This window comes from Pongo abelii, chromosome 4 (assembly GCF_028885655.2).
Source record: "Pongo abelii isolate AG06213 chromosome 4, NHGRI_mPonAbe1-v2.0_pri, whole genome shotgun sequence".
NCBI lineage: Eukaryota > Metazoa > Chordata > Mammalia > Primates > Hominidae > Pongo > Pongo abelii.
The window spans coordinates 185,319,330-185,337,176 of NC_071989.2; the positions used below are offsets into that span (position 1 = coordinate 185,319,330).

The 17,847-nt window shown below is 59.8% G+C and overlaps 1 protein-coding gene across 23 annotated transcripts; it reads left to right on the forward strand.

Annotated features, from left to right (window-relative positions):
* Positions 1-3,516: 3,516 nt before the first annotated feature.
* PDLIM7 (PDZ and LIM domain 7) lies at positions 3,517-17,625 on the forward strand. 23 transcript variants are annotated; one of them, XM_063724416.1, is made up of 14 exons: positions 3,517-3,584; positions 4,574-4,680; positions 8,402-8,553; positions 8,643-8,673; positions 9,085-9,254; positions 9,651-9,671; positions 9,924-10,060; positions 10,164-10,200; positions 11,027-11,283; positions 11,427-11,661; positions 12,803-12,983; positions 16,830-16,950; positions 17,038-17,153; positions 17,290-17,625. In XM_063724416.1, the coding sequence occupies exons 2-14, from the start codon at positions 4,585-4,587 to the stop codon at positions 17,374-17,376; spliced, it is 1,641 nt and encodes a 546-aa protein (XP_063580486.1). In that variant the 5' UTR covers positions 3,517-3,584; positions 4,574-4,584; the 3' UTR covers positions 17,377-17,625. The 23 variants fall into 23 exon arrangements, with proteins under 23 accessions (XP_063580486.1, XP_024102782.1, XP_063580489.1 ...); XM_024247014.3 differs by having other exon boundaries at positions 11,222-11,283; XM_063724419.1 differs by having other exon boundaries at positions 9,136-9,254.
* Positions 17,626-17,847: the final 222 nt, after the last annotated feature.

Genomic DNA, 17,847 nt, shown 5'->3' on the forward strand with positions numbered 1-17,847 from the left:
GAGGCCTGGCCTGGAGCCTCAGGAGTCTCGGCCACCAGAGGGCGCTGGGTCCCTGTCCAGGTCCAGTTGCTACGCAGGGGCTGCCTGTGCTGGGAGGCTCCCCAGGGGACACAGACCAGAGCCTTGCACCAGCCCAAGGAATGGGAGCCGGGGGTCCTCTCTGCTGGAGGACTGCCAGGACCCCCAGGCTGCCGCCTCTTCCTTTGCTCATTTGCTGTTTCACTTTGTCAGTCCTTTCTTCTTGTGTTCATTCACATCCACTGTGTGCAGGCCCTGGGGAAATGTTAGATAAGACACATAAGCTGTGTGTCTTCATTGTCCTAACAAAGAACACACCCTGGAAAGAGCACCACAGAGGGTCCCCATTCCCCCGTCTCCCTCCACACATGGAATCTGGAGATGCCTTTTTCACATCCAGATGTCTCTGGTGCTGTGGGATTCTTCAATAAACAAACACTTCATACAGAATGTAAGATGATGGAGATGCTATGGGGAAAAATAAAGCAGAGGGAGGGCCTAGTGTGTGATGCGGGTGAGGCGTCCAGGGATTGCTGTTTCAGCTGTGATCAGGGAAGGCCCTGGGAGGAGGCAACATCTGAGCAGAGACCTAAATAAAGTTGGAAGCCTGTTGCTGAGATACCTGGAGAAGTGTTTCAAGGGCCCGGCACTGGGCACGGCAGCTCACGCCTGTAATCCCAGCACTTTGGGAGGCCAAGGCGGGTGGATTGCTGGAGGTCAGGAGTTTGAGAGCAGCCTGACCAACGTGGAGAAACCCCATCTCTACTAAACACATAAAAATTATCTGGGCATGGTGGTTCATGCCTGTAGTCCCAGCTACTCGGGAGGCTGAGGCAGGAGAATCACTTGAACCCGGGAGGCGGAGGTTGCAGCGAGCCGAGATCACACCACTACACTCCAGCCTGGATGACAGAGCGAGACTCCGTCTCAAAACAAAGAAGAAAAGAAAAAAGAAAAAAAAAGAAAAGTGTTTCAAGCAGAGGAACTGGCAAGTGGAAAGGCCCCGAGGCAGGAATATGCTTGGCCTGCTGGAGGAAATGTGAGTGAGGAGGTCAGGGTGGCTGGAGTGGAGGGAGCGAGTGGTAGGAGTCAGACCCAGTTTATTTGTGTTCTGTAGGTCTTAAGGACTTTAGTTTTATTTTGAGTGCAATATGAGCCTACTGGAATGCTAAAAGCTGAGAGTGACATGGTGGTGTGATTCTGGCTTTAAAAATATCACTTTGGCTGCTTCACGAAGACTCTGGAAGGGGCAAGGGTGAAAGCAGGGATGCCCATTAGGAGACTGTTACAGGGGCGCATGCGGAATCTGGGGGAGGACAGAAGAGAAAGAAGCATAACTTCATCGTTTCTGCTGAACCAGTTGGATAAATGTTGGTGGCACTTCTTGAAGTGAGGAAGGAGTCGGGAAGGTGGGAAAGGCACAGGTTTGAATCGGGCCATGATGGTCTGAGATACCTAGTACAGTGGTTCCCCAACCTTTTTGGCAGAAGGGACCGCTTTCATGGAAGACGATTTTTCCACAGACTAGGGGTGGGGTGGGGATGGTTTCAGGATGGTTCGAGTGCAGTATATTTATCATTAGATTTTTTTTTTTTTTTTTTTTTGAGATGGAGTCTCGCTCTGTCACCCATGCTGGAGTGCAGTGGAGCCATCTTGGCTCACTACAACCTCTGCCTCCCAGGTTCAAGTGATTCTCCTGCCTCAGCCTCTCAAGTAGCTGGGACTACAGGCGTATGTGCCACCATGCCCAGCTAATTTTTGTATTTTTAGTAGAGACGGGGTTTCACCATGTTGGCCAGGATGGTCTCGAACTCCTGACATCAAGTGATCCTCCCCCGCCTCAGCCTCCCAAAGTGCTGGGGTTACAGGCGTGAACCACCGCACCCGGCCCACTTATCATTAGATTCTCATAAGGAACGAGCAACCTAGATCCCTCGCGTGCACAGTTCACAATAGGGTTCACGCTCCTATGGGAATCTAATGCTGTCGCTGCACTCAGCTTCTCTGGCTTGCCGCTACTCACCTTCTGCTGTGCAGCCCAGTTCTTAACAGGCCACAAACGGGGAGCTGGGGACCCCTGATCTAGTAAGCATCTAGGCAGGGTTTTGGATAATGGAGTCTGGAGTTCCTGGGGAGAGGTCAGGCTGGCCATGAAACATGGGATGCCCTGGCATATAGGTGGTGTTGAAAGCCACAGGACAGTACGGGGTCTTAGGGGGTGAGCATAAAGAGAGGTGACATCAGATGGCCAAGGCCAGAGGCAGAGGAGGATGGGAAGGAGGGGCCAGTGGGGCAGGGGGAAGCTGTGAAGCCAGGGAAAAAGGGTGTTTCGAGGAAAAGGATCAACCTGGACCAGTGCTGCCCCTAGGCAGGCCAGGATGAAACTGAACCACCACGGATTCCATGGTCCGATGGCCTCCAGGCCACGGGGGACCTTGGGAAGAGAGATCTCAGGGGACTGGTGCGAACAAGAATCTGCCTGGCATGGCTTCAATAGATAACTGAAGGAAAGCAAGTGGAGACGCGATAAACCGGCAACTCCCTGGAGGAACGTTACTCTCAAGAGGACAATTAAAGGGTAGTAGTTGGAGAGGCGGTTTGTGCAGAACAGGGTAGGCGTGATGACTGCGGATGGAGAGGGGAGAACTGCAGCGACCATGTCCTAGGAGGAGCTGATGGGCCGGGACCACCAAGCGAGTGGAGGGTGGACGCCCCTTCCCTCACCCTGATACCCGCATGCGCTCAGTGTCCGCGCTGCCGGCCCTAGTGCCCGGGCTGAACGCGGGGCCGGGACTCCGAGGACGCCTCCCAGGCGGCGCAGTCCGCTCTGGCCAAGGTGGAGCGGGACGCGGCGCTTCCGACGGTGCGCGGATCGGCTCGGGGTTGCAGGGATGCGAGCGAGGGCAAGGCCTGCAGGCCAGGGACCCCCGGCGTCCGCTCCTGCCCTGTTTTCCTGCCTTCGGTAGAGCGTTGCGCAAATCTAGCTTTAAACGCCCCTGTCTCCCTCAACTTCCCCACCTCGACTTGTCTCCCCCAGCCCCTCTCATTTAGAGATTCTGCAGTCCCCAAGGGTTGCGCCTACGATACCGATCCTCCCGGCAGCCCTGCGAGGCAAGTATGATCATCCCATTTTTCGGAGTAGCAAACTAAGGTTCAGAGACTACTAGGGCCCAGGTCGGTCTGGTTTGAAGGTCCGCTTTCCTCTCCCTCCGCCAGCCGGCGGTGCGAGGGACTGGGAAAGGCAGCGCCTCCCTAAGGAGGCGACAGGCAGCCCCGGCCCCGTCCCGACTCCGCCCCGCTGCAGGACCCGGGTCTGCGAGGCCTCTCAGCTGGAAGCCCGATGGGACTTGGTGATTGGGCGGGACCGAAGAGCTGGGTGGGGCTTTCCACTAGCGGAGAGAGTCTAGTGGGCGTGGTCGCGACGAGGGCGTGGCCTGGTGCCCCGCCCCCGTTCGCGCGCTCAAAGTGGAGGGTGGCTGCGGGGGCGGGGTCAGAACACTGGCGGCCGATCCCAACGAGGCTCCCCGGAGCTCGACGCAGAGCAGCGCCCTGGCCGGGCCAAGCAGGTATCGACGACCGCGCGGGGCGTCTTGGGCTGGACCAGGCGGGCGCCCGGGACCTGCTGAGGACCACAAAGGGCACTGGGGGTCGTGGTCCAGGCTGTGCTTCTTCCCGCTGGCCCTGGCCCCTGCCTCCGCCCCCGCCCCCGCCTTCCTGCCGCTAAGCCGGCTGCGGCTGGGCCGATTGGCGCCTGCGCCGTTTCCTGCGGCCGGGGCCAGTCTAATGCATGGGGCCTGGGCGGGGGACTAGGGGGAAACTGAGTCACGTCGGTGTGGGAGCAGTTCTGTGTGGGAGGCACCACCCCCCACTGGGCTCGGGGAAAGATCCCCCTCCAAGCTATGCTTTAGGGTCCCAGCCCCCATCTGTCTCCACAGGGGCCGCACCCCACTCCCGCCTTCCCCTTCTTCAGCACCCAAGGGTCCCGCCCTGGCTCCCAGCAGCCTCGACTGGTCCCGGAATGGCTAGGAGGATCCGCTGCAGCCACCTCCCTTCCCTTCCCTCCCCTCCCCCTCGCGTCCCAAGCCCCCATGTGCTCCCTCCGCTGGCTCTCCGCACAGTGTCAGCTTACACGCCTTATATAGTCCGAGCAGTCTCCAGCCGCGGCCTGCCTGCCCGGACCTGGGGGCGGGGGAGAGGAGAGCCGGCCCCTGACTCACCCGGCCGCCCGAGGCTCCAGGCTGGCTTGGGGGGACGCCGTGCCAGTTTAGTCCCTCGGCCCACCCCTGGTTGCGAAGAACCTCAAGCCTGGATTCAGGCACCCCTCACCGTTCCAGTCCCAAGGGGAGGGAGGCTGCTCCTGTCTTTCCAAAGTGAGGTCCGCCAGCCACCAGCCCAGCCCAGCCTGACGAAACACCTGCCTACTATGGCTTGGGTGTGCTCGGGGGCTGCCCGTGCCTGCCTGGCCCCTGTCCAAGGCCGGTATCTTGAGCTGGGCCGGCCTGCCTGCCTGCCCGCCCATCATGCTGGCCACTCACCTTCTCTTCTCTCCTCTCAGGAGCCGGCATCATGGATTCCTTCAAGGTGGTGCTGGAGGGGCCAGCACCTTGGGGCTTCCGGCTGCAAGGGGGCAAGGACTTCAATGTGCCCCTCTCCATTTCCCGGGTGAGCCTAGGTTTGGGGAGGAGGCTCCCCCAGCGGTCTTTCGGTGCTCAGGTCTCCAGAGGGTGATGGGGGGAGTCCTAACAGGAGCTGGTCAGGGGCCAGCAGGCCAGGAGATGTCTAGGTCCAGAGATGTAGTGGTACCTGCCTGCCACAAGGACTCCCAATGAGGTGGATACTGGGAGGGAGCACCCAGGCTTCTCCAGCCCTGCACTCAAGCTCCTGTGGCCACCTCTGAGGGCTGGAGGGAGGCTCATTGTGCAGGACGGGAGCCTAACATTTCAGGAGGTATCTAAACTTGAGGTGGCAATGCTTGGAGCCAGGCCCCAGGCAGGACACTGTGACTATAGGATTTCACTTCAACCTCACTGCTGCCCAGGGAATAGCAATCCTCATCCTGTTTTTCCAGATGAGAGAAGAACTCATGGAGAGGTGGCCGGGCTCGCTCATCGAGTCCATGGTGAAGCAAGGATTGGAATTGAGGCACAGCATGGCGTGCATTTTTTGTGGGTAGAAGGGGTCTCTCCCCAGCCTATGTAAGGATCCGCATCCACTGTTCCCATTCAGGATGTGGTGGGTGGCTTTTGACCCCAAGCAGAAGTGTAGGACAGGGCTCCGTTCTAGGGGCTTAACTTCAGCTTCCAAGAGCCTGCCCTGGTGGGGGTGGAGCTGGAGGCTGGCTCCTCCCTGTAGCAGGGGGATTGCCTTATAAGCCCAAGAATGCAGCCCCACGCTGGGATGGCCAACAGTGGCTGCAGTCTGCAGAGCTGAAAAGGGCTGGCCTAGGCCTGGCCCCCTGGACCCCACTGGTGGGCCTCTCAGCTAGTCACCAGGCTGCAGCTCCAGCTGTATGGTCCAGTTGTGAGACACAACAAATTGCCTGCCCAGAGTGGGTGAGGCCAGCCTGTGGGCTGGCATCTCTGACTGGCCTGGGGGTCAGGAGGGGGTGGGGACTTCCTGCCCCTATATCCGCCTGCCCGGAGAGACCCACCCAGGCGCCGGGTGGGCAGGCAGCTGTTGTCAGGAAGCCCAAGGCAAGCCCGGCCTGGAGGGGCCCAGAGGGTCGTGGCCTGAGGAGGGGCTGAAGCTGGAGTCTGTCTGTAGGAGCTGGGCGTGGGGGTTAGGGTGGGCAGGCCAGCAGTGCTCTTCTCAGAGGTCGTTTCGTGGCGTTCTCCTGGAACCTGCCCCGCCAGCAGGGTAGTGAGGCGGTGGTTGCCCTATCACACACATCCCCCTACATAACCCTCACACAGCCCTGAAACCTACCTGACGTCCTGCTCCCTGGGAAAGTGCTGGCCCAGTGTGTCTGGGCAGACTGAACCTCAGTTTCTTCCCTGATAGAGATGACTTTCAGATATGGCCTGTTGGGGGCACTCCGGGCTCCAGCTCCCTGGTCAGCATCCCCGGCATGTGGGCGGGGCCACTAGCTGATCCTAGCCCTGGAGTTGGACCTGGGCCCACGTGGGTGGGTGAGGTGGGCTTTTCTGAGTTAGGCCAGCCCCCTCCCGCTCCCCTGACCCCAGAATGGAGGGAGGTGGGAGGGGCGAGGGCTGGCTGTGGGCCCAGGCCTGGGAGATGAGGTAACGTCTGGGACTGGGGGGCTGGGCTGCTCAGGCTGACTCACCCCCACCTCATGCAGGGTCCAGCCCCCTGGCTTTTTCTCTCCTTGGTTCCTCTGGCCTTACCCTGCCCCTAGCCTGAGCCCCTCCCTGCCTCTCTCCAGCCACCCGCCCAGCGCTGTCTGCTGCTCTCCTGCTGCCCTCCCCACGCTCTGAACACCCCTCATCCTCTGTGCTTCCTGCCCTCCTCACTCTAGGAAGGGAAGCCGTCCCCGCCCCCCACCCCCTCTCCAGGAGCCAGCTAGCTGCACCCCAAGACCCCCACTTCGGGCTCAGCCCACAGCTCCCAGGAGCCAGCCCTGTGGGCAGGGAGTGGCTGGGCCAGGTTTCCCTTGTACTGACTCACCATGACCTTGAGTAAGTCACTTCCCCTCTGGGGTGTCGCTTTCTCACACACAGTATAAGGGGTTGATTTAGTTGGATTGGACTAAAGGTGAGGAGTGGCTCAGGGTGTCTCCCGGTGGGCTGACCCCTCAGTTGGGCCCCCATGCTCAGCAGAGGTGGCCCACAGTGGTGGAGCCTTAGGGTCAGAGACTTCCTGGCCCTGCCTCTTACTAGCTGGGTGACTTGAGGCAAGTTGTTTAACCTCTCTGTGTACATTTGCAAGTGGAAAATGGGTAAAATCCCAGATTACTCCACAAGGTTGTTGGAAGATTCAGTGTCAATATGTAGCATACTTGGTGCTCAGTAAACTGAAGCAACTCTTCTTATTTAGCGAGTGAGGAAGGGGCCACTGAGCTCTCTTAGCCTTCTGATCTCCTACGCAAGCAAGAGGTCATGTTGAGCCCAGCTCGCCTTTCTTTTCCCGGTGCTGTCAAGCTCTGTGCCTGGCTGCCCTGCCCTCTGACATCTCTCTGAAACCTCTTGCCTCCCTCCTCCCTGCCTCAGCTCAGTCTGTGCACTGACCCACCTGAGGAGCCTCCTGGGGCCACTGGCAGCCTGGACCCCCCGATCCCCCCCACCCAGTGAAATTGTCTTCCAGCACTGCCTCACAAAAGCCTACTTGACGCAGTGCTAGGCCTCTTGCTAGACGGCTGGGTGGTCCCTTGGGCTCGGACCCAGTCAAGCTGCCCTGCCTGTGTTGCTGGGGCTGGGCTAGAGGCCTGGAAGGGGTTTATCAGGGTCACCCTCTCAGGGCCTGGGAGCTACCCAATCCCAGACATTAAAACTGCCAGTGGCCCCTCTACCCTCAAAGCCAAGTCCTGGTCCCTTCCCCTGGCATTCAAAGCCATTGTAAGTGAACTCTCACCCGCTAGGCAGCACACCCCATTCTCCTTTACCGAGGCCCACCGCTTCCTCGAAGTCATTCCTGATGGTCTCAGCTCATGCTGGTGGCAGCCATTTCTCCCAGCCTACTGTCTCTACTCATTGCCACAGGAACCAGGGACTCCCAGCTCAAGAGCCTGAAGGTTTGGGGTCAGGGGAAGTTGGCAATCGAGGGCTTGGGAGTGACAGCCATGTATGGCCTATGAAGCCCCAGCTGTCAACTTAGGTCCCATTCAGGCAGTGTTCACAGGGAAGCGGGAGATAACAGGGCCTGTCCCTGGCTCTCAAAGGGTCCCAGCAGACCCCTGTAGATGGCCCCTGACAGGGTGCTGGGGGGTAAGAGGTCCATAAGAGCCCCCGGTGGTTTCAGGGAGGAAGCTGCCCCCTGCATGGGCCAGAGGGCATATCTGGTAGGTGGAGTGGCCTGGGCAGGAGGCCAGCAGGAGTCTCAAAAGGCAATGGTCCTCCTGAAAAACTTGGGCTTTAGACTGAGCGTGGCTGTTTGTGGACATCATAGCAATTTCTGGACTGTGGGGGAGGGTGGTGGCGGTGAATAGATAAGCATGGTGACTGGGGAAGCTCGGGTGAGCACCACCTGAGGGAGAGGGTCGTGGCGGTGAATAGATAAGCAGTGTGACTGGGGAAATTGTGAAGCTCAGGTGAGCGCCACCACCTCCTGGGTTGCTTTAGTGCCCAGCAGCTGCCTAGAATTATGTTGAATGAAGAGCTCTCTGGGTTCTGGAAGTGGGGCAGCTTTGAGTGGGGCAGTGTTACCACCGTCAGCCTGGCTTGGGTCTGCAGGGTCCGGGGCCTCGGTCACTTTGCTTCTCTCTCCACAGCTCACTCCTGGAGGCAAAGCGGCGCAGGCCGGAGTGGCCGTGGGTGACTGGGTGCTGAGCATCGATGGCGAGAATGCGGGTAGCCTCACACACATCGAAGCTCAGAACAAGATCCGGGCCTGTGGGGAGCGCCTCAGCCTGGGCCTCAGCAGGTATGCGGGTGGGCATGGATGGGTGCCCGGCGCTGGCAGTGGGCATCCCTGCGGGCCCGGCCCGCTGTCACGCTTTCCTTCTCCTCCAGAGCCCAGCCGGTTCAGAGCAAACCGCAGAAGGTACGAGGCTGGCCGGGACATCCGGGCGGTGGGCGGTGTGGGCTTGGACGGCCAGGCCTGCTCGCCCTCCTGGCGCATTCTCGGTACCCCAATCCCTGGCCGGGAGTGGAGGGCAGAAACCGGAGCTAAGGCGGGTCTAGGGCCCTGGAGTTGAGCCAGGGGCTGCCGCACGGTCCTGGCACCACGCATGTCCGCCTGTCTGTCCGCCTGCTGCCTCCCGCCGCCGGCGCTGCGTGCTCGCCCGCACTCGGTCAGCCCTCGGTCGTGCGTGGACTGAGATCGCCACTCCCAAATGGGCCCCTTGAAACCTGAGTCGTCCTCTCCCCGTAGCCTCCAGACAGATGTGGGGGGTGGGGGTGGGGGGCTGGAGCTGCCGCTGTCCTCTGCTGCAGGCGCCCCACTTCCACCCAGGCCCCCACCCTATCCTGCCCGCCCGCCCTGCCCGGCTGTGTCTCTGCCCAGGCCTCCGCCCCCGCCGCGGACCCTCCGCGGTACACCTTTGCACCCAGCGTCTCCCTCAACAAGACGGCCCGGCCCTTTGGGGCGCCCCCGCCCGCTGACAGCGCCCCGCAGCAGAATGGGTACGTCGGCCCCTGCCCGCCCGCGCCCACGCCCACGCCCACGCCATCAGGCCCCCTGTGGCCCCACGCCCGCTGCCCGCTGCTGCTCAGTCTGTGCTGCGCCCCAGTCCGGCGGAACCGTGCGGCAGCGACCCCTGGCGGCCGGGGTGGGGCTGCAAGCACAGGGCCCCTCCCGAGGCTGGCGCCTTGCAGGGCACCGCCCTGGGGAGGGGTCTCTGAATGAGGCCGCGCCCCCTGCTGGCGGCGGGGGGTTGGGTTGTGGTGTCGGGCCAGCTGAGCCCCAGACACTCAGTGCCGCCTCGTCCCCGGCTGTTCTGACCCCTCCCCGTCTTTCTTCCTCTCCTGTGTCTGTCCGTTTGTTCCTTTATCTGTCTATCTGTCTTATTTCCTTCACAGGTGCAGACCCCTGACAAGTCAGTGAGCCCCCTCTGCCTGTGCCTTTCTTCTTCCTTTTGGCACTCTGGGTGGCGGCCCCTCCCCACCCTGGCTGCCCTCCTCTCCACTTCGCCCTCCTGTCCTCTCACCTACCCGCCCAGCAGGGCTCCTGGCCTCACCCTTACCCACTCCCTCCCATCACTGTAACCCAAACCCACATGCACCAAATCCTGGGAGGGGCTGCCCCCACCGCCCACCCCCAGTGTGGGGTTCTGAGCCACACCCTCCCCACAGACAGCCGCTCCGACCGCTGGTCCCAGACGCCAGCAAGCAGCGGCTGATGGAGAACACGGAGGACTGGCGGCCGCGGCCGGGGACAGGCCAGTCGCGTTCCTTCCGCATCCTTGCCCACCTCACAGGCACCGAGTTCAGTAAGTGCCAGCCCAGGGCAGGGGGTACTCTCCTCGCCCCCAGACCAGGCGTGAGCCCTGACCCTGTGTCTTTTTTGGTCAATGCCTGCCTCTGCCCTCTCAGTGCAAGACCCGGATGAGGAGCACCTGAAGAAATCAAGGTACAGGGACGGGCAGCAGCCCCTCTCTCACCTCCTGCCTCTTCCATTCCAGCTACTGCCCTGTGTCTACTCCTGAGGCTCCCAGCTGGGGCTCTCAATTTTCTCTTCCTTCCTTCCTTCCTTCCTTCCTTCCTTCCCTCCCTTCCTCCTTCCTTCTTTCATTCCTTCCCTCCCTCCTTCCTTCCATCCTCCCTCCCTGCCTCCCTTCCATCTCTCCTTCCTTCCACTTCTTCCTCCCTCTCTCTCTGCCCCTCAGGGAAAAGTATGTCCTGGAGCTGCAGAGCCCACGCTACACCCGCCTCCGGGACTGGCACCACCAGCGCTCTGCCCACGTGCTCAACGTGCAGTCGTAGCCCGGCCCTCTCCAGCCGGCTGCCCTCTCTGCCTCCCTCTTTCTGTTCCTCCTGCCCAGGGCACCCCCTTAGTGCCTCCAGCTTCTGCCTACCTCCCCCCTCCCCCCTTTCCTGCCCCTGGCCTGAGCCTCCTGCCGGCCTGGCCCTGGCCACCCACCTGGATTCATCTGACACTGCCTTCCCTCTTTGCCCTGTGGTACTGCTGTCTGCCAGGTCTGTGCTGCCTTGGGCATGGAATAAACATTCTCAGCCCTGCTTGCTCTGCCTGTCTTCTATCTTTGTGGACCTGGTTTGCATTTGGGGTGTGGGGGTGTTTTGTGGTTCGGACTCAGTTTGGGCCCTGCCGTCCTCGTTTTCAGTGGGAGGGGGTACCTGGCAAAGGGGCCTGCCCTGCCATCACAGATGGCTTCCTGGCATGAGGGGATTCCCGGGAGCTGCCTCAGAAGCGGGAGCCCTGCCTCGTCTCCCACTAGAGACCACACACCAGCTAACTGGACGTTGCTAGGAGAAGCTGCCCTTCCCATCCCTACCCCAGTGGGACCTGGAATCCAACTCGGCAGTTTCCATGCCCCCAGGCATCTCCTATGGGGCCAGCAGGACCCAGGTTGGGGGGTGGGGCCATGCCAGGAAGCTCAGCCATGCAGGGCCTTGAATGGCAGATCTTGCAGCCAGGTGCCCAGGACAGAAGCCCCAGCCCCAGCCTCATCTACACCCCAGGAGACCTGGCCTGGTGAGAGGGAGTGGGCTCGGGCCTGGGCAAGGGTGGGCAGCCTCCAGGGGCTTGGGGGTGGTGGGCTTCTCTCAACTGCCTGGGGCTCCACCCCCGTCCTTTGGGGTCTCTGGGCACCCCTTTAGAGCCACTTTCCCTGGCAGGCCCTACCGCCCCCAGCCCTACCAGCCGCCCGCCCTGGGCTGTGGACCCTGCGTTTGCCGAGCGCTATGCCCCGGACAAAACGAGCACAGTGCTGACCCGGCACAGCCAGCCGGCCACGCCCACGCCGCTGCAGAGCCGCACCTCCATTGTGCAGGCAGCTGCCGGAGGGGTGCCAGGAGGGGGCAGCAACAACGGCAAGACTCCCGTGTGTCACCAGTGCCACAAGGTCATCCGGTGGGTGGCCTGTTCCCGTCCAACCCTGGCTCTCCCATGCTGCAGCCCAGCCCCACCTGTCTGCCTACCCGTCTTGCCTCAGCCGCAACTGGGGGGAATAAGGATTCAGTTCCCAGCTGGAGTAGGAGTAGGGACCTCGGCTGGGTCCTCCGATTCTTAATCCCACACTACCTATCCCAGCCCACCCACAACAACTGCTAGCAGCATCTGCCGTGGCGAAATGGCCGAAGGGCCAACCATAGGCTGAAGCTGCACCCCTTCCTTTGCTGCTCTCTGGGCAAAGAGGGGCCTGCCCCCTCCCAGCGCCTCTGCCCCTCCCTCCTGCTCTCTGTCTCCCTCTGCTCTCAGAGCATACAGGCCTGAAGCCACTCCCTCTGTGCACTGCCCCGTGGGGCCAAGCAGCATCAAACACCCCCCAGCATCAGCATGCCAGATTCTAGAGCCTTCGTAGTCGTCAGGCCTGGCCTGCTCTCGACTCTGTCAGCTCTTTTTTTTTTTTTTTGAGACAGAGTCTCACTCTGTCGCCCAGGTTGGCATGCAGTGGCGCGATCTCGGCTCACTGCAACCTCTGCCTCCTGGGTTCAAGAGATTCTCCTGCCTCAGCCTCCTGAGTAGCTGGGATTACAGGCACCCACCACCACGCCCGGCTAATTTTGTATTTTTAGTAGAGACGGTTTCACCATGTTGGCCAGGCTGGTCTCGAACTCCTCACCTCAGGTGATCTCAGGCCTGCCTCGGCCTCCCAAAGTGCTGGGACTACAGGTGTGAGCCACCGAGCCCAGCTGACTCTATCAGCTCTTGCCAGGTAGAACAGGCAGGCCAGCAGGACAGGGCAGCTCCAGGGTTTGCCCAGGGGCAGCTCAGCTTTTATGAGGCTCCAGTCGTCAGCCCTTCCTCCCGGGGTCCTCCCTGCTCTAAAACTGCCTCTCCTGTCACCAGCAGTTCAGTGTGGCGGGCTGGCTCTGCAAGCTTCATGGCTGCCACGGTCATTTTCCAAGCCTGTCTTCTACCCTATGTGGAAAATGGGGAGAATGAACTCTCCCTCCCAAGGCCTCCTGGTGGGTGGTCAGTCAACCTGAAGGGGGCCAAGACCCCCACCTCTCTGCGTGCGCTCCCTCTCACTGCTCTCACCTCCCTGCAGGGGCCGCTACCTGGTGGCGCTGGGCCATGCGTACCACCCGGAGGAGTTTGTGTGTAGCCAGTGTGGGAAGGTCCTGGAAGAGGGTGGCTTCTTTGAGGAGAAGGGCGCCATTTTCTGCCCACCATGCTATGACGTGCGCTATGCACCCAGCTGCGCCAAGTGCAAGAAGAAGATTACAGGCGTGAGTAGGGCTGGCTGGCGGGGAGGTGGTCCCAAGCCTGTCAGTGGGAAGGAGGGCTGCTGGGAAACCCTCAGTCTGGGTCTCTCCCCGAGTAAGCCCTCCGGGTCCTTACCAGCCTAATAAATGGGCTGCTGTACTGGCCTCACCCTGCATTAGTCAGGATGCTCTTAACAAATGACCATGTTCCTGCTCAGAAACCGCCCAAGGCTGCAAAGAGCATGAGGACCAAGCCAGGAGAAGCCCTGGGCCCTCCTGACTCCCACTTTGGGCTCTCCCTGCCCTGGTGAAATGACAGAACGGCCAACTTGACACGGTGAAGCTGCTCTGTCTCATGCTTCCTCTTTATTTCTGGATCCAGAGCCAGGGCTGCCAGGGGTAGTCAGAGAGCTCTGTGTGGTAATGTTCATATTAGTGAGGTTTACCTTGACCACGAGCAGTGGGAAACTCAAAATAATGGTGGCTTATTTCTCATCTAAAAACATCCAAGGGTGGGTGGTCTGGGACTGATCTGGTGGACCCAGGCTCCGCCTTGTTGCTTGACTGTTTGCAGCACCTGCTTACTTACCACTCATAGTGCAAGATGACACTTCAGCCTCTGCCAAAATGCCCACCTTCCAGCCAGCAGGAAGTTGGAAGGAGAAGAAAGGGGACAGAGCCCCATGGCGTCCATCCTTAGAGGATGCTGCCACCTGAACCTCTGCTTCCATTCTGTTGGTCAGAACTCAGTCACATGACCACACCCAGTGGCAACGGAGGCTGGGAAATACAGTCTTTATTTTGAGCACCCATGTGTCCAGCAAAATTGGGGGTTCCATCAGTAGGCAAGAATGGGAGAATGGCTGAGTGCAGTGGCTGATGCTTGTATCCCAGCACTTTGGGAGGTCGAGGTGGGCAGATCACCTGAGGTCAGGAGTTCACGACCAGCCTGGCCAATATGGTGAAACCCTGTCTCTACTAAAAATACAAAAATTAGCTGGGTGTGCTGGCGCACCTGTAGTCCCAGCTACTCGGGAGGCTGAGGCAGGAGAATCGCTTGATCTTGAGAGGTGGAGGTTGCAGTGAGCCAAGATCGTGCCACTGCATTCCAGCCTGGGAGACAGCAAAAAAAAGAAAAAAAAAGGCCAGGCACGATGGCTCACACCTGTAATCCTAGCACTTTGGGAGGCTGAGACGGGCGGATCACGAGGTCAGGAGATTGAGACCATCCTGGCTAACACGGTGAAACCCCATCTCTACTAAAAATACAAAAAATTAGCCGGGCATGGTGGCGGGCGCCTGTAGTCCCAGCTACTCGGGAGGCTGAGGCAGGAGAATGGCGTGAACCTGGGAGGCAGAGCTTGCAGTGAGCCAAGATCGCGCCACTGCACTCCAGCCTGGGCGACAGAGCGAGACTCTTGTCTCAAAAAAAAAGAAAAAAAGAAAGAGAAATCTGCCTCCCAGCCTTGGGCTCCCGCCCTACCAGCCCACACCCCTGGTAGAGCCCCCTCTCCCACCAGCCCAAAGCCCAAGTCCCTTCACTGTGACCTTGTCTGCTCCTCTAAAACAGGCAACGCCAGACAGTGAGAAGAGCCAGCCAGACATGGGCACAAAACCTGTGTATGTGATCTACTGACTGTGTGAGCAGGGGCTAGTTGCTCTCTCTGGGCCTCACTAAAGAGAAGGGTGGCACTATGCTAGGGCCAGCACAGTTGCAAGGTAGATGTAAGATGGGGTACAGGTGTTGTGGAGGGCAGAAACGCACCATCCGAAAGCTACATGTCACCCACACTTATGTCTTGCTTGGCCCACACTGTTTCATTTTAAAATCAGTAGCCACCAATTGAAAACATCCGAAGAGTTGCCTGCATGATGCGGCGGCTCATGCCTGTAATCCCAGCACTTTGGGAGGCCGAGGTGGGAGGACTGCTTGAGCCCAGGAGTTCAAGATCAGCATGGGCAACATAGCAAGACCCCTGTTTCTACAAAAAAAAAATTAGAAAATTAGCCAAGTGTGGTGGCATGCACCTGTGGTCCCAGCTACTTGGGAGGCAGACGGAAAGTGAGATCTCCTGCTTTTTATTTCTTTATGTATAATGATAGGGTCTTGCTCTGTTGCCCAGGCTGGAGTGCAGTGGCATGATCACTGCTCACTGCAGCCTTGATCTCCTGGGCTCAGAGGATCCTCACACCTCAGCCTCCCAAATAGCTAGGACTAGAGGTGCCCACCAGCATGCTCAGCAGATTTTTAAATCTTTTTGTAGAGATGAGGTTTTGCAATGTTGCCCAGGTTGGTCTCGAACTCCTGGCCTCGAGCGATCCTCCCACCTTGGCCTCCCAAAGCACTGGGATTACAGACGTGAGCCACTGCGCCCAGATTTCTCTTTGACACCTAGATTTCAGCCTGAGCCAGGCAGGCATTCCTGAATGAACCAGTAGTACTGCTCCCAGAAGAAGAGTTGCTCCTCCGTGTGACACAGTCCCCACTTGGCCCTTGCAGTGATTGGATCTGGGATCCCTGGATATAAACTCAGGGCTATCCTCATAACAGCCTCACGAGGCTGGGATTAGCTTCCCGGTTCACAAGGGAAGAAACCAAGACTTGAGAAGGTCAAGGTCTGGCCAAACCCACACATCTCGGACCCTCATACCGCCTTGAGGCCCCATGCTGCCCTCTGCCTGCTCCAGATGTCAATACTGCTGGCCCTGGCTGGCCCCGAGGGTCCTAGGGATGAACAGCCCAGCCCAGGGAGAGCTCAGCCCCTTGTGCCTCTGCCCCCTCCCACCTCCTGCGGAGCCCAGTCGACTCACCCACAAAGGGCCAGGCACTGTGGGGATAGATCAGCTAACAAAACAGTTGATGCTTCCTGCCCTTTTGGGCCTTACATTTTGGCTGGAAGAAGAGGGGAGAGGCAGACTGTAAGCAATAAGCGCAGTAAGTAGGTTGTCTGGAAGTAATGTTAGATCATGTTACGGAAAACAGGAAAGAGCAGAGCGACAAGTGCTGAGGCGTGGTGCAGGGAAGGCAGCTGGCTGCTGCTGGTGTGGTCAGAGTGGGCCCTTGTGGAGAAGACTGCATTCGAGCAGAAACTTGAAGGGGGTGAGGGGTGAGCCTTGAGATATCTGGGGCAGAGCAGTCCAGGCAGAGGGTACAGCCGGTGTCAAGGACAGGAGCGTGCCTGGTGTGCCAGTTTTGGGCAAGAGGCCAGTGTGCAGAGGCAAGGTGAGAACGCAAGGGAGAGCAGTGGAGGAGACGGGCGGGAACGAGGTCAGACCTGCTGGCCTCCAGCCTCAGCATGGGGCTTGGCTCTTGCTAGGAGCAATGGGAAGTAGTACAGGGTTTCATGCAGGGGGATATGGCCTGTCTTGGGTTGCAGGGGCCTGCTGTGGCAGCTGGGATCAGAGAGAGGAGCTTGTAGGCCAGTTGTGTGTGGTCCCACGGGCCAGATGGCCGTGGCTTACCTCGCTTCAGGGAGGCTGTGAGAAGCACTCAGAATCTGGATGTGCCTTCTGGGTGGGCCCCACTGGATTTCCTGGTGGACCTGGTGTGGGCTGTGAGAGGAGGGTGTGTTTGGGTGCAGCAGACAGGAGAATGGAGTTGCCATCCATGTGATGGGGATGGCTGTGGGAGGAGAGGTTTGGGGTGAGGGAATCAGGAACTGAGTGCTGGACGTGGCAAGTCTGAAGGCGCAGTGGTCGTCCACTCAGAGACCTTGGAGTTGGAGATGGAGGTATGGGAGTCCTGAACAGTTAGATGTAGTGTTTACCGTGAGAAGGAACAGGGCTTGCGACCAGCCGTCCTGTGTTCCTGTGACCCAGGGCAGGGCGGGAGGGGCCTGAGCCTGGCGAGTGACTGGGACCTCCTTCCAGGAGATCATGCACGCCCTGAAGATGACCTGGCACGTGCACTGCTTTACCTGTGCTGCCTGCAAGATGCCCATCCGGAACAGGGCCTTCTACATGGAGGAGGGCGTGCCCTATTGCGAGCGAGGTACCCACTGGCCAGTGAGGGTGAGGAGGGATGGTGCATGGGGCAGGCATGAATCCAGGTCCTCTTTCTCTCTGCCCCCATTCTCAGACTATGAGAAGATGTTTGGCACAAAATGCCATGGCTGTGACTTCAAGATCGACGCTGGGGACCGCTTCCTGGAGGCCCTGGGCTTCAGCTGGCATGACACCTGCTTCGTCTGCGCGGTGAGAGCCCCGCCCCTCGAACTCAGCCCCAAGCCCCCCGGCCCTCTGTTCGCTCCCCGGGAGATGCAGGAGAAGTTGGGAAGGGGCCTCTCCTGCTGCCCCCAACCCCATGTGACTGGGCCTTTGCTGTCCTTAGATATGTCAGATCAACCTGGAAGGAAAGACCTTCTACTCCAAGAAAGACAGGCCTCTCTGCAAGAGCCATGCCTTCTCTCATGTGTGAGCCCCTTCTGCCCACAGCTGCCGCGGTGGCCCCTAGCCTGAGGGGCTTGGAGTCATGGCCCGGCATTTCTGGGTAGGGCTGGCAATGGTTGCCTTAACCCTGGTTCCTGGCCCGAGCCTGGGGTTCCCTGGGCCCTGCCCCACCCCCCCATCCTCCCACCCCACTCCCTCCACCACCACAGCACACCGGTGCTGGCCACACCGGCCCCCTTTCACCTCCAGTGCCACAATAAACCTGTACCCAGCTGTGTCCTGTGTGCCCTCCCCTGTGCATCCGGAGGGGCAGAATTTGAGGCACGTGGCAGGGTGGAGAGTCAGATGGTTTTCTTGGGCTGGCCATCTTGGTGGTCCTCGTGATGCAGACATGGCAGGCTCATGGTTAGTGGAGGAGGTACAGGCGAGACCCCATGTGCCAGGCCTGGTGCCCACAGACATGAGGGGAGCCACTGGTCTGGCCTGGCTTGGAGGTTAA